The sequence below is a fragment of the Haliaeetus leucocephalus genome, unplaced genomic scaffold (genome assembly GCF_000737465.1).
Source record: "Haliaeetus leucocephalus isolate CR32 unplaced genomic scaffold, Haliaeetus_leucocephalus-4.0 Scaffold13, whole genome shotgun sequence".
Classification (NCBI taxonomy): domain Eukaryota; kingdom Metazoa; phylum Chordata; class Aves; order Accipitriformes; family Accipitridae; genus Haliaeetus; species Haliaeetus leucocephalus.
The window spans coordinates 3,305,141-3,324,318 of record NW_010972449.1 but is presented as its reverse complement, the minus strand read 5'-3'; the positions used below and the strand labels follow the sequence as shown (position 1 = coordinate 3,324,318).

The 19,178-nt window shown below is 37.8% G+C and overlaps 1 protein-coding gene across 1 annotated transcript; it reads right to left on the bottom strand.

Moving 5' to 3' along the window:
• Positions 1–1,092: 1,092 nt before the first annotated feature.
• On the bottom strand, positions 1,093–19,155 carry UPB1 (ureidopropionase, beta). Its single transcript, XM_010575198.1, has 10 exons — positions 18,966–19,155; positions 18,041–18,212; positions 16,420–16,507; positions 15,611–15,705; positions 14,162–14,323; positions 9,833–10,002; positions 6,377–6,458; positions 5,484–5,526; positions 4,190–4,344; positions 1,093–1,340 (listed from the first exon to the last, which is right to left on the bottom strand). The coding sequence occupies exons 1-10, from the start codon at positions 19,064–19,066 to the stop codon at positions 1,257–1,259; spliced, it is 1,152 nt and encodes a 383-aa protein (XP_010573500.1). The 5' UTR covers positions 19,067–19,155; the 3' UTR covers positions 1,093–1,256.
• Positions 19,156–19,178: the final 23 nt, after the last annotated feature.

The window sequence follows — 19,178 nt, the reverse complement described above, 5'->3', positions numbered from 1 at the left end:
TACATGCAGGGATTTTATACATAAATATATTTTTATTTGTAATTAAGCCATTCTCAATAAAGGTTTAAAGTCACAGATAACCCTGTAACATAATGTAGCAAGTGCATTTATTAACTAGCTTATTATGAAAGTGTTGGAAAATCTTTAGAGGACGTGTTACATACTTAACTGGAAATGGCACAGCTGAAATTGTAATTTGGAAAAAAATTTAAGAGTTTAAATATTTATTTCAGCTATAAATTCATAGTTGCTAGGCTTGTATATAACTGTATTCCTTCTGCACTTCTGAACACCTACTGCATCACCTGAATCGTACAAAACAAAATTTCAATATACACTAGTAGCTGAGAATAGCAAATGTATTGTTATTATCTATATTCAACAGCTGTTTTGTATACTCTGCAACCACTGAGTATCCTACTGGAGTGCAGCTCCAGGGAAGTAGTTTTCATTACCCATCCTGATCCCTAATAGCATCTCTGTGGCTTTCTGTTCACAATGAAAAGTATGCAACTGCACCAGCCTTGCCTATGCTTTTAGCCAGTGTTTCTATTTTTGCCTTACAACATAGCACTGAGCTTCTGAAGATATTAAAAGCATCTGGCTGCAGCACTATTGCACTTTGAAGGAGCCCATCAAAGACATTGGTCCAGCTGTGGTTCTAATATGTAGTGTAAGGGGAAATAGAACCAAAGTAGTCTTTCTTTACAGTACCCACAGATCTTCAGACAACTAGGACATGTCTGGGACATTACTTAGCTCTAACAGAACTGCATCAAATAGTTTGTAATTAAAAAAAACAGATGAAAATAATTTATGCCTCCTTTCTCCCTAAATTATGCATTGGGGTAGGGGGTAAAAACTGGGAAGCAGAAGTACATAGACACACAATGCAAAGCTTATGTAAAAAATTTTTTGTCCTCTGAACTCACCATCTCCATCAAACTATATCACAATATGCAGCACTGAATATATTTCATCATCATTTTATATCAGTGTATTCCTACGGGATATATTTCTAGAAAGGAACAAAAGTTTGGACTCATTAGTGTAAATCGCAAAAAAAACCCCAAAACCAAGAGGCCATTTTTCAATTATTTTACTTAACACAGTTTTGAATCCTATTATGTAAAAGTTGGTTACAGGAAATTAAACTACAACATTAAAATAACAACTTGTGATCCACAGTACAGCTATCATCCAACAGTACCTTTTAATTTGTTATGCAATATTTAATTGTAATGAGATGCTCTCTCTTACTCTTTGATTATACTGGGTATAAAATAAGGCTGGACTGCTTCAGTGAGCTTGTCTGCATACATTTCATATCTACCAGTCATCTGGAAAAGAAAAATCAAAGCTTCAGTTCTTGTAGTAAGCTATGGAAGTACTTCAGTAGAAAATATTTATGGGCACCATTTTTTTTTATGACGACCTATTATTTAATTGCCCCAAACAGTAAAATCATAATTCACTCAAAATGCAAGACCTCCAGTGCCTTAGCACAAACTAATATACTTCTTTTATAAAAGAACTCGCACTGTGTTGCCTAAAACTATACTTCTACTCAAAAAAGAGAAGTGTATTTCCACTCTAAAAAGTGAAACTTTAAAGCGAACACCTTCCTGCTTTGCAGCTGCCCTTCATTGACAGTCATGTCTGCTGACTAATTACTTAAGGCTATTTTGGTTATCCTGGATAGCTGAAAGTTGAATGTGAAAGGTGGACTTACTTTCTTATGCATCAACAATATTCTCTTTTAAGTAACTTATGCCTATGAAGGCAAAGGAGTGTGTAATTATGTCTTCACAATATGCCCTTGACAACTGATGAACCCTGCTGTCAGCAATGTTTGCATAGGTGCCACTGATAGTATTTGGGTTGCTCTTACTTTATTGATTAATAGTATGAAATATTATCATTGTTTTGGGTGATACAGTAAGCTAGGAGGCTGAAATATAGCACTTTATATAGTGCTATCGTCCTTTTCTGAAGTGCACAGTCTACAACATTGGCTCTGAGGGGAGTGAATTACTTCTTTCTTGCCAGAGTGTAATGAAGACAATTTGTTTAACTATTTTGCTGCTGTAAGTTTAGCAAAGACATTCTACTTAACATCCCTTTCAGGCATCATTGAATGCAAATTGCAGATACCAGAGCAGGTTAAATAGGTTCCTACTTGCTATCAAGGGGTTTCTGCAGTGGATAACTGATGACTTCATACTTCCTCATTCCCCTTATATCAAGAACTACCTCTGTCTTGACCACAAATGAAAGGAAAAGGAAACAGATATCCCCTATCACCTAAACAAAAGCCACAGCTGTGCCTTATGTGCCAAAAGACCAACAACAGCAATCCACACCATCAACATAAAACTAAGGTGCTGAAAGTACAAGACTTGAAGACAACCAAAAATAAGCAATTCTATACAAAACAGCTAAAGGTCAGTGTTTTGCTTTTACTGTTTGTTTTTCCTAATCAATACAATTGCTTTTGTTCAGATACCCCTACTAAGCTGTTATAAGCAATGCTCCATGTGCTTCCTGACACACTAAATCTCTACTCCGCAATAAGGGCCTCAGATTTCAGTGGCAAAGCAAAACTAAATGCCTGCCTGACTTAAAAAAAACTGGGAATCTCTCAGCACAGTTTAATTCTACTATGTCAACAGCCATATACCTACCACACACATCTGTAAAATAACAAATGCAATTCTGTCCAGAAGATGACCTGAAATTACTTTTTGTCTTTAGTCCCTATATACAGATTGGCAGCATTAGCAAAGAAATTAAGCTCTACCTAAGAAATGACTATGTTTTAATTTAGCATTTCAGGTTTATTCAGGAGTTCAAATCCACAGAAAATTTGTATTTTTGCATCAAATTGAAATCAAAACACATTATGTATTGCACTATATTGTAATGCACAAGGTGGTTCCAAATAAACCAGCCCTATAAAATATATGTCTCCTTGCAGTAACATTATGTGCAAAAATTGACACTCCTTACAAATGATTACTTATTTTAAATACTAGATTATTACCAGAGTACCTACATATATTATGACAGTTGCCAGCCAGGAGTTCTGGTCTACTTTGTTAGAATTCAAATCATGCTGATCTTAAGAGCAGACAGGAAAAACATCTAGTCTAGCAGTACTGAGGACTAGAATGGAAGACCTGTCTCCACAGAAATAAGCAAGATGTTTGCTTCATCAACAAAGCCTATTTAAGAAGTTGCCACCTCTTTTTTCCTTTTGCTTGCTTGCTTTGTTGTTGCAACAGAATATTTGTGGGCCTGCTGTAAACTTGATCAGATTCAAAGAAGAAACTACAGTGTCATTTGTTTGTTTAAAAAAAAAAAAAAATCTGGTCACTCCACTAAACCAGTGTACAATATAGCACCCCACATAGCTTGTACTGGCACAACAGAAGGGTTAGCAAACTGCAATGCTGCAGTGGCAATTTCTTAAACCAGCACTGCTGCTGGACAAATTAAATCAAATTACACCCTCAGGAAAGATGATCCAAATTAGGTTTATCTCAGAATACAAAAAACCAGTAATAAATAAGTTTGTTAAAGCCGCATGGAAAGGATTGCCGCCATCTTAATCCGATTTAGATAAATTCAAAAGTGTGTTATGGTGCTTCAGAGATGAATGTACACAGTTCTTTCTCTGTGGCTTCAACATGTCTACAAATTCAGGGAGTTAACACTGCAAGAAGTTTGCATTCAGAAAGTTCTCAGAAGCTTAAAGATTCTTGTAGGTTTGGGTTTTCACTACATTTCACCAAAACTGACAAGTAAGGCCTATAAGAATATAAAGAACTACCATATTAGGCCAGATCAAAGGTCCATCTCAGCTCAGTTACAAATGCCTACGAACCTTGCATAAGGAAACCTCACATATTTCCCCTAGCAGTCCTCAGAGCTCCTGGCAATCCGCACTTAAGGACCAAAGGCTAAGTTTTTCATTTAAAAGCTATTGGCCTAGTTTCCCTGAATTTGGCTACTCCTTTTTGGAATCCATTTATGCCTTTGGCTTCCAGAACATCCTGTTAACTTAGTTCAACAATTTAAGCTCTGGATTGTTAAAAAAAAGGCTGCCTTTTAACTACTGTAAGATCATCATGAAAGCTTGTTTGTTCCAATATCGTATGTAAGTTTGTTTCTTTATAAGCAGGCTTACCTTAAAATTCCATTTGTCACTGACTTGCCTGCAAAGATTTAGATCCATCTCTACCACCAGAAGTCCATCCCGAGTGCGAGAGAGTCCTGGGGTCCTGCTGCCATCTGGTGCAGCTACATAACTTGAGCCATAAAAATGGCCCAAGTCATGGTGTGCTTAAAGAAATTTTTAAAAAGCGTGTAATGCCATCTGCAAACAAGTATACAACTTAACATGCAGTACCATATAAAAACTGGCTCAATTTCTTGTGGTTGCTCACTCACTGTGCTTTAAGCAAGATATCATCCTGAAGAGTCACAGCACAATCCTAAGGTAATTGCAGTTTTGACCAATAGTTACTTTCATGCACAGTACAGCTTTCACATATATCAAATTAACAGGAAAAAACTCACTGCACTGCCTTTTAAATAATGCATGATTATGGTCTCCTGTTATTGAGTCTCTGAACTAAAGGAAAGGCTTTGCTTTCATTGTTTTTTTTTATTTAGAATTTAAATTAATTCTGATTGTCAAATCATACATTTCCAAAACAGCTGACAGAGATGCACCCATTCAATTTTCAATACAAGGTCAGAGGTTAAAACACTGGAATGTGAGGCACAGAAAAAAAAAAATCTTACTTCATATTGCACAACTCTGAGTTGTGCCAAAAATCAGCCACATCTGTTGTACTACTAAGCAATGGATACCACTGACCTTTTTCACGCAGCTGCTACACTTAGCTCCACAACTAGCTAAAAAGAAAGCTCAGGCCCGCTCCAGATGAAGCCAAAAGCAGTCATGGTTGACACAGGACAAATTATAGTGTTTCAACATACAAGTGAAGTACATACAAGCAAATCTCATGCTCTTCTTTGAGCATTCTCTTCTTTAACTTCCAGCAAATCTGTGAACCAGGGCAAAATGGCTTGGCTGGGGATTCAGGCTAGGGCTGTTACTGTTAATAATCTTAAAACTATGGATAATATGTCATGCATACACTGAGAACAAAGGCTAATTCGTGGGATTTCTGTCTTGCAGTCCTACAATACTGCATTGACTCCAAAACTCTTAGTCCTCTGAAAGTACATAGAAACCTTAGGTGTGAACTTCTGGTGACCACATACTGTGGTACCACCAACTTTAATAGGAAGTGTTGCTTCTCTCCAGCTTACAGAACAGCAGTCTTAAGTAAGGCAGTCACTAGCTACCATAGCTGTCATGAGATGATAGACACTTGCAGGAGAGCTACCATTTCTTCAGACTTTCTAGTTAACAATTATTAGCAACCACTGAATGTGATTTCTGAACATACCTTTTCCACCGTCTCCGGAAGTAAAGGCATTTTTGTAGTATTCCTGTGAAATAAAAGGAATCCATAGGTGGCAGTGTAATTCCATTTCATTCAAGAAATCCTTGCTAGTCTACCATATTTAGTATGAAAGTTTATATAAATCTATTAAGATTTTTTCTGGCATACTATCAGCACTTTCTAAAGGGAGTCATCAGAGGGGCCTAGTTCCTATGATGGATAGGCTACACAACAAGATCTTTTTGTATCACTGCCTGTTGTTCATACACGTTGGGGAACATGCCTCGTATCAGTTTCACAAGTTTCAAGAAGAGGCAAAAGAGGAGACATTTAACCAAACACATCTTTGCAGGTCACAAAAGGCGGCAAATGTATTCACATAACGGCAAGAACAAGTCAGGATTTTTGCAGGGAACCTTATAAAAGAACATAAATGTAGGGTATTTGGACTAACCTGAAGGCAAGAACAACTTATTGTGTGCAATATGAGTTTCCGTTATAGAACTTTAGTGTCCAGAAAGAGGTAGTATCTGTACAACAGCAATCAGTTGTGTACCACTGACTTGAGGATACATTCCATTTTCAGTCATTTTGGCTAAAAGAATACTGATTTCACCATAGAAACTAGGAAAATTAGCAAAAGGGTGGGTGCCTATTACAAAGAGAGAAATTCAAGAACAGGAAGCAGCTGCAACCAAAAAGTAGGCTGCCAGCAACAAGGCAGCTCTCAATCTCTTTATCACTGTCCATCTTCAAATCATATTATAAACACTAATACAGTAGTTATACAGTAGAAGAATCTCTGCATGCTAGTGCTACTCAGTTCATTACCTTGAATTAACTCATGCTACAATACCTAAATTATGAAACGAAATGAAAAAAGTGAAGATACATACCGTTCCTACCCTGTTGATGGGACATGTAAAGCAGTGATTAGCTATGGCAGCATTTCTTGCTTCAATTGGCCACAGGGACTCACTGCAATACACAAAAGAGGAGGCAGGTATTCATTACTTGTCTACTTCAGAGCCAAATTTAGATTATGACTGTTTCACACTGTACCTTTTCTGTCAAAGAAGCCAAAGTTAGCTGCTAAGACTGAACTTGTTCTTACAATCAAAATCTCCCCACAGATACAGCCAAGCATTATCATTATTTTCTGCTCAAATATAGGTATAAACAGGTCTACCTGATAACCTTGTAAATATGGCTTTGTCATGGAAAAAAAAAATTAAGACATCTCCAGATTTTCAAAGCAATTACAGTGTAAAATATTTTACTCTCCAAATTATGCAAAGGATTTACACATGGGCTTTCACATTCCATTACCTTTAATATACCAAACATCATTCTGCAGCAAAGCTGTAAGAGATTCATACAAGTTGTCTCCTTTTTTTCCCAAAATGGTCCAGAAGAGGCTTTTTCAGCAATGAGTGGAAAAAAATAATTATGGGAATAATAAAAAAAATGAAAGGAAAATTAAAATCTATTGCCACCAAAATTTCCCACTTGTATTTTTTCATAGCACGTTCCAGTAAGTCATTTTTCCCATGGTGGGCTGATGAAAAAGAAAGCATGTTTAACAAAAGTATTCTGATAACTTCCCAGTAATTACCTATTAAATCAGTCACTAAATTTACATAAAACCAAGAACTGAGAAATGAGGAATAAAAAATTCCTTCTCTTTTACAAGCCTCTACTTCTCTTCCAAAGGAGATTTCAATTCTGACTGATGTTTAAAACTGAAATAGTCTTCTTTTTACTAAATAGTTTGGTACACAGGGATCAGACTAGTTAACAGGAGGTCTGGAAGTACTCAGAGCTCCAAAACAAAGGTGATACAATTTGTACACTCCTGTGACAGCATGTACCTGCCAGATTCTGAATACCAAGACAAAGCTGCAAGCATCTGACTCATTAATCTCCCAGTCAGACTCAAAAATCTTAAAGAGATGGTCATTGGACTGATTGAAAGGACTTGGTTTATTGCCTCTTTTCTCAATTACTTTGAGTCTGGCAGCCAGCTCTTCTAAGAAAAAGGGATTTTATTGAAAAGCTCCAGCAAATTACAATTTCACAGAAGAAGAGAGACAGGAAAAAAAGGTTATAGCCAAGAAGCGACCCCAGAGACAGTTTTTACATGGGCCTCAAGAGTCCTCTTCCTGCAGTAAAAATTATATGCTTAAAAACAATCATGTGAAAGCCAATAATGAGGACAGCCTGAAGCACCCAGAGTACCAATGAAGTGCTGTATGACAACAGGGTAATTTCTGTTTGCTCTCCTGTTAACGGGTTATAAGTGGACAACCACAAATATTATTCTAGTAGTGACATAAATGCCCCCAAAGCATTCATTCAACTATTTTCAAAGGACATTTTCTAACGTTACTCAACCTAAATTATCTTGTATACCAAAAAATATTAAAGGCATTTTGAATGACAGGTTACTGCATCTGACCTACAGTTCTACTCTCCAGGTTTGCAAATACATGGTTCTCTGCATCTGAACTGGCTGTGGGTATGAAAATTTTATCTCTCTAATCTGTTTTTCACCATTTCTACCCTGTTAGGAATGCTCCATGTCCTCAGAATTTTCTAGCTGGTCGACAACAAAATTGGATGAATATTCTTGGACCTTATTACAGAGACAGAAAACCTCCAAATTTACATTAAACAGGTAAAGAGACGGGATTGGGTGAAGCCTGAAGAAATGGAAAATGCTAAAAAACATACTCCTCTTACATTTCTAACTCTTCTATCATCTTGTATACCCAGTTAGCAAGTCTATATTGCCTGAACATTCTGTACATTAAGGTTTACAAAACTGACACTGGAAAAATCTCTTCCTCTAGGTTTAAAGAAATCAAAATGAAAATATTCTGCAATTAGTTCACACACACAAGCCCAGCTGAAGGGAGAGAGAAGAGAAACGATAAAGAATTTTCAGTATTATATGAGATCAGTATGTCTTCTTTGCTACTGGATATTATACTTGTATTACAATATCATCCATAACAATGAAATACACTCCTGTTAGCCTCCTAAAAATTATCTTTGGAGCTAGAAACTCAAAGACAGTTCAGCTAGCCCAAAATATGAGTTTTTAACTCACAAGGGAAATGTTTGTATTCCCAAGAACTCTGCAAAGCCAGATTTTCCCCCACTGCCCCATACAAAGCTGAAGAGGGTTACAAATATTATTATTTATAATTAAGCATTAACTACCATCACTTCTTCAGTCATATGTATGTAAACATTATACAATACTAAATTACTTTTCAGAGCCTACTGTTATGAGGAGGAAAAAAAAAAAGAAAAAGAACAGTTGTATCATGTGTTAAGCTGATGTGTAGACACATTCTGGAATCCCACACCTCAATTTACAAATAGTCCAATTTGGAATTTGAAAGTATTGAGTAGTATAGCAAAGAAAAGAATACAATGAGAATGAAAGGAAGGCATGGTGATTTTGTCAAGAAGAGTGGTATAAAGAACCACTGAAACCATTTCTAGAAGGTTTCTACCTAAAGAAAGCCCCCCCCACTGGCCCTAAAGAAATGCAGTTATTTTGCATCACTTTATAGTATCCCAAGCAACATACAGCCTGTGTCAGACAATGCTTTGGAAGCATGGCACATTCAAAGGTTATGATATTGAAATGTGACTGATGCTGATAATGTAGAGGCAAAGCATATTCAAGATCTAATCCACAAATTAATCATTATGAGCTAGCTAAAAAGTGCATTTTCTTAGCTCACTGAACTGGTTTTCTTTTTTCTTTTAGGAAATCAAGTTGGTAGGGTGCAATTAATGTCAATCTGCAGAAGATTATCTCAAGGGAAACCGTTTACACTGGTTCAGTCTGGTTCAAGAGGCCTGATAATCACAAAATTGCCAACAGTTAAAAAAAAAAAAGTTTCTGAGAAAAGGGTTTCTCAGCTTGGCTCTGAAAACTGCAATTTGATACCATATTTATTGGCTCCTAGGTGGATGATGCAAGCTGGCAAGCTAAGCCTGAATGTAAATTCCTACTGCCTATCACAAAGCAAAAATATTACATGGATAATCTAAATAAACTCCCATTAGTTTTCAAAATACCAGCTGGATGCTTGTTAACTCTGTCTCAGAGACAAAAGACCTGCAGATGTACAACTCAAGTTCTGGAAGAGAATCAGTGACTATGAGCAGACTGGTAGCCCGAAACTCCAGATGGAGAAGAATGCAGATTCCTTTCTGAAGGCAAAACAAAGAGGTGATGCCTCAGATTCCAAGACCTCAGCAAGGTGCCCCTGAGGCACCTGGTTCAGTTAACCCAGAAATTGTGCAACGGCCTAAATCAGTTTGTATTTTACCTGAGCGTTCCAATAGTGGCTGAAGGGTTAAAGATGATCTCTGCTCCATTCATACTAAACATGAGCCAGTTCAGAGGGTGATGGCGCCCATAGCAGATATTCACAGCAATTGTTCCAAACTGTGTCTGAAACACTGGGTGTCCTGTATTTCCTTCCATATAGTAAGTAGACTACAAAAAAAACCAACAAATAAAACAAAATCCCACAAATACAGACTTCTTTAAAAAGCAAAAATACCTCCAACATTGCTTTGACACTTCCCAATTTCTGATTACCAGCTTCAAGTCATTAGACCGTGAGCGAGGACACCTTTCGTTTAGTACATAGCTGCCCTGTAATGGGTATATAGCAAAAAGTGGCTCTCTTAGGCTGCTGAGATCAAATTCAAGCCCCTTTCTGTTTCCCTTCACACATACTACACCTAAGCACTGTCTGACTTTGACATAAACACTTCTATTAATGCTAGAAACTTCTACAGAAGCTTAGAAGAGATCCACTAATTGCCAAACTTTAGGCACCTCTCTTAGTACTTTCACCACATAAGAAAATTCTCCTAAGTCATCACAATCCTTTGATTCTGATTGAAAAAAGAGATGATGAATACTGTTTAAAGAACACAGAATTCCTTTACATTCACCTGTTATGTAATGACATGCAGTAATTTTATGAATGCTATAAGGAACTATCAGTGTATAGCTAAGATTGGTTATTTAAACTTCCTATATGCCTATTGCCCTAAACAGACAGAAGGCTTGAAACTGCCACCAGGAAAATCACAGGATAAATCTAGAGAACACTCCTTAAAGAAAATGGAGCCAACTGTTGGCTTAAAGATCCCATCTACCATATGCTGTGAACTTTCATCCTATCATATCAAACATTTCTAAACAATTAGAAATGCACTCGTTCCTGTAAAAGGCACTAGTGAAGAGAAGGACAGTCATGTTAACAGCTATAAAGAGAGACAAACATTCACAGAGATATTATAAATGAAATGTACAGAAATGGTTCTTCACAGATACAAGAAAAGGGTATGTGTGGAGTCACTGACAGTTGCCTGCTTAGAGTTCAGTGGTAGTCAAAAACCCAAGAAAATCTCAGACATCAACAGGAAGGATATTGAAACATAACAGCTGGTTTATAAGAATTCTGCGTGCCCATGGCTTGAGTACTCTGGGCAATTCTAGTGTCTGCATCTCAATAATGTACTAGGTGTAGATACACTAGATAATGTAGATATAATAGAGATAGAATAAGTAAAGGCAACTGAAATGATGAAGGGGATGGGGCAGCCCCCTTGTGAGGAGCAACTAAAAAGGCTCTTCAATCTGCAGACAGAAAGCTGAGGGCAATACTATGAACACGATTTACAAAATCACAAAGGCAGTGGATAAGATGAATACAGAAATCCCAAAGCAGTAGCAGTAGTGGGTATTGACTGAAATTACACTCTTGTACCTGTTTTCAAAGAAATTAGCTTTTTGCATGCAGCAGGCAGTGCACTTCTGAAATTTGCTTCTTTGTGAAAACAGGTATTATCATCAGGTTCAGAAGGGATTAGGCAAAGTCATTGATAAAAGAACCACAGATAAGAAAAGAAATAGATAGGAACATGCCACCCAACATCCCTAACACAATGACTGTGGATACCGAGGGAGCACAAAAGTTGCAGTGGCCAGACTTATTCCTAATAGTACCTTTTTGTGATGATCTCAGAGACAGAAAAGCAAGGTACATAATCCACCAGCCTGACCCAATGGGGCGTGCCTCTTATCACATAAGAAAGGTGTGTCGTAAAACAATTCCCTTTTTATTGAAACTATCTGTCCATCGTAACAACCACTGCCATTGGTCTTGAAAGAAGAACCATATCAGGCCTAAAGCAAGCACAGTTACACCTGGGGAACAAACTAGGGCCTCATGTAAGTGTAAGAGAATGGCATGATAGATACAGGGGGATCATCCTCTGAAACTAAGAAGGACTAGAGATTCAGTATGCCCAGTAAAAGTGACATCTCATGTTTCTTACCAGCTGTCACGAAAAAATCAGTGCCTAAGGGACTGTGCAATATCTCCTTTCATGCCTGCAGAGAGCACACCACGTGGTGGGCACTGACACAGTCCTTTTTCAAAACAATTCTGCCGATTGAATATATTTCCATTTTTTCTTCTATTGTCAGTTTTCTTTTATTACAATAGGAAAAGAAAAACAAGAATGCTGTTGCTTCAGGGAATTCATCAGTTCTTATTTCTTTATTCCTCACCAGAGGTCACAATCATCTCCACAGCAACAAACTGTGATGTCTCAAGAAGGATTGATTTTTGTTTATTTATATGCCCTCCCACACACGGCTGAATAGGTTACAGACAAATCTCTTTCCCGTTTCCATTTAGTTCTCACCCATTCAACAAGGATGATTTTAACAAGGCTCCTTTCCCTATCTGCTCTACAGAGACAATCCACAAAAATAATTTCAAATTCAGCGCTTCCTTGGAGGTTAACTTTGTTGATAAAGAAAACAACATTAAAGTCACAGAGATGAGCATAATCCTTCCCTGTAGTCTTGGTGGTTTCTGAAGTTCCTCTATCAGAATTGCTCAGCTCAGAAGAACGGACTTAATGCTTTGCTAACAAAACTAGCTAAAAAGACAGTGCTGTTTTGGCTAAACGTTCCTTGCTTCTATAATGAGGTAGATACAAGAAATGTCCAATCATTATAGTATACCTGCAAGATATAATTAGATTGTTTTGTGGCAATTCTGGCATTTAGGATTATAAGAACTAAGTCCTTTTAGGAATTATGCAAAACTCTTGATGAAAGTCTATTTATACTTCACATGGAAAAGTAAAAATATATTTTCTTAGGTGCCTTTCATTACAATTTCAAAGCTGGAAACAAGAAGTTTCTTGGAATCTGCTGGTGCTCCACAAAACACTGTCTGGAAAACTGAAAGATATCATATTTTAGCACAAGCAAAAGGAATTTATTTTTTGTTTGATTACACAAGGAACAAATCAAGAATGTGGAAAGTAACCAAAATTCATTTTTATTAGTGCTTTTATTTTATATGGGTTTGTTAGTTACTGTTTTGCTAGCTAAAAGACAGATCTGATAAAATAATATTAAATATCAAAATAATTATTAAAGATAGAAGTCAACACTGGTGACTGACAAGCCTGTGCCAGAAATCTATCCTGTAGAAACCTATTAACAGTTTCCTCTGAAGAAACACAAACCTGCCTGATCAGGTCTGGGAGCCCAGGCCAAAACTTCCAGAAGTCTTTGAACATGAAGTTTCAAGACACAAAAAACTTTTTAAAATTAATAAAAAAAGCAGTTTGGATTCTGAAGCCTCAGTTTAGTGACTGGAGCATTCAGACAGGGAACAAAAGCAACTGCAGGTATGTAGCAGCTCCCGGTGCTTAGAAGAAATGCCTCTGTTAATTACTCACTTTAGCTGACAAGGAGAGACTTAGTTAGCGAAGACAATGTATTTTTAGACTTTGGTTAATTTTTAATCCTGATCTTTCTACCTGTGATAATTCTATGGGTGAATAAACACACTTCAGATCTACCAGTTTTCTTCTGATGTTGCCTTTACTACCAGTTCAGTTTCTGAAGCTGATTCTGGAGGATGGCCTAAAAACTGCTGGGGGCTTTAGTGGAAGTAATATGATTAGTAAACAGAAGATGCCATAAACCAGCTATTCAGTCAGAAGTGTAATGAATTAGGGGATTCTGCTCAAAGAAACGTAAGCAAAAGAACTGTCATTTCCAAGACAATCTTACAGAGAAACAGAGATCAAGTCCATAAATAAACACCTGAGCCACAAAACAATTGCTCTCCAAATTAAAATAAGTTCAACATGCACACATGCAAAAACTACCTCAGCCAATCATGCACAACTAACATAAAGCTGTGACAGCTTTTAAATGGAAATTAAAAATATTTGTATGAAGAATTGTTCCTCCCGTGTAAAATTCAGGAATAGTTAAATGGGTGGTTTCACATGCCTTCCATAGTAGAAGGTAGTCTATAAGAATTCTGTTTTAAAGATCCTCGATACTTTTGTAGTTTCCATCAGGCCAAGGAAGAGTACATGACAAAGATTCAATGTTATTTGTCCTTTAAGAGTCATCACTCTCTATTCCTGATGAATTAACTTATTATAATTTCACCTGAGAAAAACTGATTTGACACTTAGTGAACCACATTTTCTAGAAGTACATTATATTTCCTGATGATATAACTCTGATGCAACACATGCTGACACGAACAAGAGCTGCAAAGTAAGACTAGCTTTATAATCACAATACTGTATCTTACCTCATTGAAATCTCCAACCCTTGGAATGTGATTTTTCCTACTTTTGCCAAGGACAGCTCCAGAATTAGAAATAACCACTGCAGCATTCCACAGAGTTCCTCCATGTATTTCATCTCGCTCCAGGATTGGAGATACCACAACCATATTGTATTTCTTTGCCAGCTATACAAATGAACATAATTCTTCTATTACATACAAGCCTGCAGTAATTATTTTCATTTTTTGTTCATAAAGAAGGATTTTAAAAGTTTTCATCTGGTATATTACTCTGACTGTTATCAAGGACTAATGCTTAACACACACTGGCATGCCCACACTGCCAGTTTCTTCATCAAAGATGGATACATCACAGACAGCTTTCCACCTGAATCCTTCAACTAGAAATGCAAGGTACCAACAGGAAAAAGCACCCTAACAGCAATGGCCAAACCATGAAGCTGACCTCTATCTATTCACAGGTATAAGAGGTATATACCATTCTTCCATTCTGGTATACCACGCAAGTGGTGTACCAAACGAAAGACAGCACAGTTAGCTAAAAATGGTTATTTAAATAAAAAGAAAGAAAAAAAAAAAAAGGAAATGTAAAATAGCATTACATGTTAACTATAAATGTCAAATGACATAGGTGTGAGTGAGAAATAAAGCAACTTCTGACTGCCAGTTTACTAGCACACTGTCTTTTCCTTCAAATCACTTCTCTATTTCTCCAAACTTCCATAGTGTCATTAATTCCATAGTGAGAAGCAACACGTACTTGCCCTAGATCAGACTAAAGATATTACGCTGTCTACAAAAGCTTAATAGGTCAGTGAATATCTTGGCAAATTTTACATCAAAATGGTCTTTAGTTGTTTCAATCACTTGTAAAGAAAATAATTTAAATTTCTTATATAAAAAAAAAAGTTGTCAGAAAACAAAAATAAACTCTTCCACCCTTGCAATCAACTGGAAGTGAAAAATAAGAGCCAGACAGTAACAAATCTCCTTAGGTCCATAAAAAGCCCCCTACATTTTGTGTCATTTCACAGGAAGATGCAAAAAAGTTGTGTGAAAGTATTCCCTGTTCAGAAAAGGCTAGCGATTTTTCTCCTCACACTTTCATACAAGCATTGTTTAATATTCAACTGTTCTAGGCAAGAAACAGCTTTTAAATGGAAATTAAAAATATTTGCATGAAGAATTGTTCCTCCCATGTAAAATTCAGGAATACTTAAATGGGTGGTTTCACATGCCTTCCATAGTAGAAGGTAGTCTATAAATGCAAAGTAGTTTAAAAAATAAACATTGAGCACAGTTGTTGTTGTCCATTTCTACTTTACTCACTATCATAATATTTGTCAAGCAAGTTACTGGTACATAAAGAAGAAAACCATGCTAATCACTGGCAGTTATGGGCTGGTGTTGAAGGCTGGATGTGGGTGGGGGTTCGCTTGGTTGGTTTTTTACCTCTTGACAGAATTTTGTTGTTGGCCCATCCTCTGCTGACTCAGCAAATTCAGTCCAAGGAAGCCTCTCTCTTGTACAAAAAGCAAATGGCATGGCTAGGAAACACCAATGCAAGATAAAATTTACAAGAATGTTCATGTCACTCAAGAAATACACAGTTTGCATGAACACAGATAAAAAATTAAACACTTAAGAATGATTCAACTGTTTTCCTTGTTTAAAGACAAAAGCTATTTTAAAATATATTTAGCAAGGGCAAGGAGTTTTGGGCCCACACAGAGCAAAGCAGAAGAGACAGAATGCACTTAGTGAAGCCTTACCAGAGGTAAAAATACAAAATACACTCCAGTCACTAGTGTACACTTTCTGTGAATAACCTGTTTTCACAAACATTTCACGGGCCTTCATTCTGGTTTTTGCCTCTATTAAGCCTCAAAGACTGCATTTTAATTAAAATTAGATTTTTAAATTTTAATATTTGTCTAGAAAACCCCCTAAGTTTTAGGAGAAAAAAAAAAACAGGAGGAAAGGATTATGGAGGATGATATGAAGAAGGAGCACGCCTACAAATATCACTGTTGCGGCATACACCAGTCTTTGGTACGACAGACTTCACGTACATCTTCCATACAGTTCTGCTAACTAAGACTCTTTGCTTTTTCCTTTAGAAAGCAAACCAGTAAAGTCAACTGTTACATCTTGGAAGATCTCTGCTCTTTACTTACAAGACATACTTCCAGTACAGGACACCTGTTAAAATAGAAGGAACTTGACCTGACAACCTAGAAGGAATCACAGAAAATACTCACTCCAAGCCTCCTGGAAACAAACTATGTTGACCCCACATATTGCAGCTACTTCCACAATCTCCTCAATTCGTCTGTGCAGTGCAGCCACCTGATTGTGAGAAGTGTCATGCTATTAAAAAAGCTCTATGTTCTAACTCACTTGTGTTTACAAGCTTTGTTCACATTACATTTCTCTTGTTCTATAACTTAGTCCCATTGCTTTCAGGGGCAGTAACTCAAGAAGTTATCATTCCTGAACACCGATAAGAAAGAATTAGATATAGATTTTTAAAAGCATTTAGATGCTGAAAATAGATAAAGCAGTCCAATGGAATTGTAATTCCATGGTTACAACATTTAAATATATGGCAAACCATTGCTGACTGACTTGCAAATAGCTAAAAATCTTAATAGAATCAGCAAAAATTTAAACTTTGCTGCTCATTGTAAACAACCTACAGAATGATGTTAAGTGAATGTGAATTCAAGTCAAGTACTCAGAATCTTAAAACATGAGATAAGGACAGTCTATTTCCTTGGTTATCTCCAAATCCTACTCAAACGTGTGGATCTTGGATACTCTCTAGAAGTTATTACCTCCGAACTATTTTCTAAATCCCTCTGTCCTAGGAGCTCAGTAGATTATTACCAAGAAAAAACATCAAAGCATTTATTAATTAGTGAAAAAACATTGTTTCAAAGTACTTTTTCTTGAGTATTCTCCTTAAAGATAAGCATAGGTGTAGCACTTTGCATTGATACTTTCAGGTGTCAATAAAAAGGGACACAAGACAAGTCAACAGTGACCTACGAACTCAACAACTGTACAGTGATTTACAGAAAAAGTTAACTAGTTATTTATAAGGTAAAATCATTAATATAATGGGTAGTCTTTTCAACAGATGCTACAAAGAATCCACAAACTCGATCGATCCATTCGCCAAATTAATTATTTGCATCTGTGACAGGTAATCTTTCCAAAACAAATTACTTCAGAAATGTTCTGTCCTGTCACTGTATAAAACTGCTACTCCAGGAAATTTTATAAAGGTGGTATTTTCTTTCACTTTTTTAAAGTTAGTTTTAGGAGGCTATTTCTATACATATATGTCACACCTCAGTGCTTTTGTGTCCAAGGTGTTAAGAGATGATGGTCACCTTGTAATAACATTTCATTTACTGCTGTAAAAAGAATAATGAACACAGCTTTATTAATCTGTGTTTACTCTAATGGATTTTCCTATAATGGAACATTTCTCAATTAAAACAAGAACTGCACCTGTGGTTTCCATGGGCTGCCATGTCTTTTGATTTTGGGTAAATGATTTTCTGTTTCATTTTAGAGGCAAAGGATTTTCATGTACCAAATCAGTTACTAAATAATTAGCTTTGGAAAAACTGCAAACAAGTTGCTCACTAGGTAAACACAACACAAGAGGCATTTCTGAGAAACAATAAAACTGAACATGTCATTCAAATTTCTTACAGTATGCTGCATTAAGATAGTGATGGGTCCTACATGGCCAGAAAATCAGCAGACATTTCATGACGGCGTTTCTAACATCAACAACTGAACTGTGTTATTTCTCAATCCAGTAGAAGAGGAGTTACACACAAACAGCCCAGATCCCAGTTTGTGTACCTGGACTGCCACTGCTGTGTCTGTGGGAAGTGGAATTTTATTCTGTACCAGTCCCACTCGAACGATGCGTGGCCTTCTCAATTGCTCTGGAGCAGCTTCAAATCCATAGCCCTGTAGTTCAAAATCTCTTTCCTGAGCTGCTGATAGAGCAGCAGCTGGCAAATTAAGTTTTCTGGATTGAACAGGAAACAAAGACATTTCAAGATGAGATGTTCTTCTTTTCTGCTCTGAATACAATGGAACAAAAGGATCACAAATACTGTCTACCCCTACAGAGACACCCAAGCTCCCATGCCCCAATATGCAACTAACTATCAGAGGAGGGAAAAATCAGGCAGTAGCCAGGTCACGTGCAAGCCTCACTGCTCTCCTCCATGGCAGCAAACCCCAGTGTCCTCTTTTATAATTGTGATTTCCAGGCACTAATACCTTGCTGCACAAATCAAGGAGCATACACGTACAAACTTTCATCTGCCACCCCCAGGTTATAAACACTTTCCCTCCAACACATTTCTTCTCATGTTAGATCCCCACTTTTCCAGCTCTCTCACCCCAAAGCCACGACCTCCCCAGTCCCCCCTCAAAACTATCCCCCTCAGGTCTTTCCTTCCAGTCAGCCACCTTCTGATACAACCTCCCTACTGCCCTGCTTCCCAAACTTGGATTACCTCCAAACTACCCCAGTTATCTCACCACAGCCTAACCTCACCACAGCACCACAAACGCCACAGAACCTATCCTTTTTCCTTTCAGTCCAGCCCTGTGTCCTGCGCACCCGCCCTCAAACTGACGCCTTCCCCCCCTCACTCCCGGCCCGGGCACCCCTCCGGAGCCCGAGGGGGACGAGGGAGACGGGGAGGGACACGACCCCGACCCCCCCCCCGGGGACGGGGGAGAGGGAGGCGAGCCCGTCCTGGCAGCCCACCTTGCCTCACCCCCGTAGAGGATCCGCTTCACCTCGGCGAGGTCCTCGGGCGGGATGTGCTGCTCCAAGCAAGACTCCACAGACTCCAGGGTTCCCGCCATGGCGCAGCGCGGAACGGGACGAGGCGAGGGGCGCAGAACGGTTGGGCACGCGCTGACCGTTAGGCACCCGCGCGCCCCCGCGCACTTTGCCCCCCCCCCCCCCCCCCCCGGC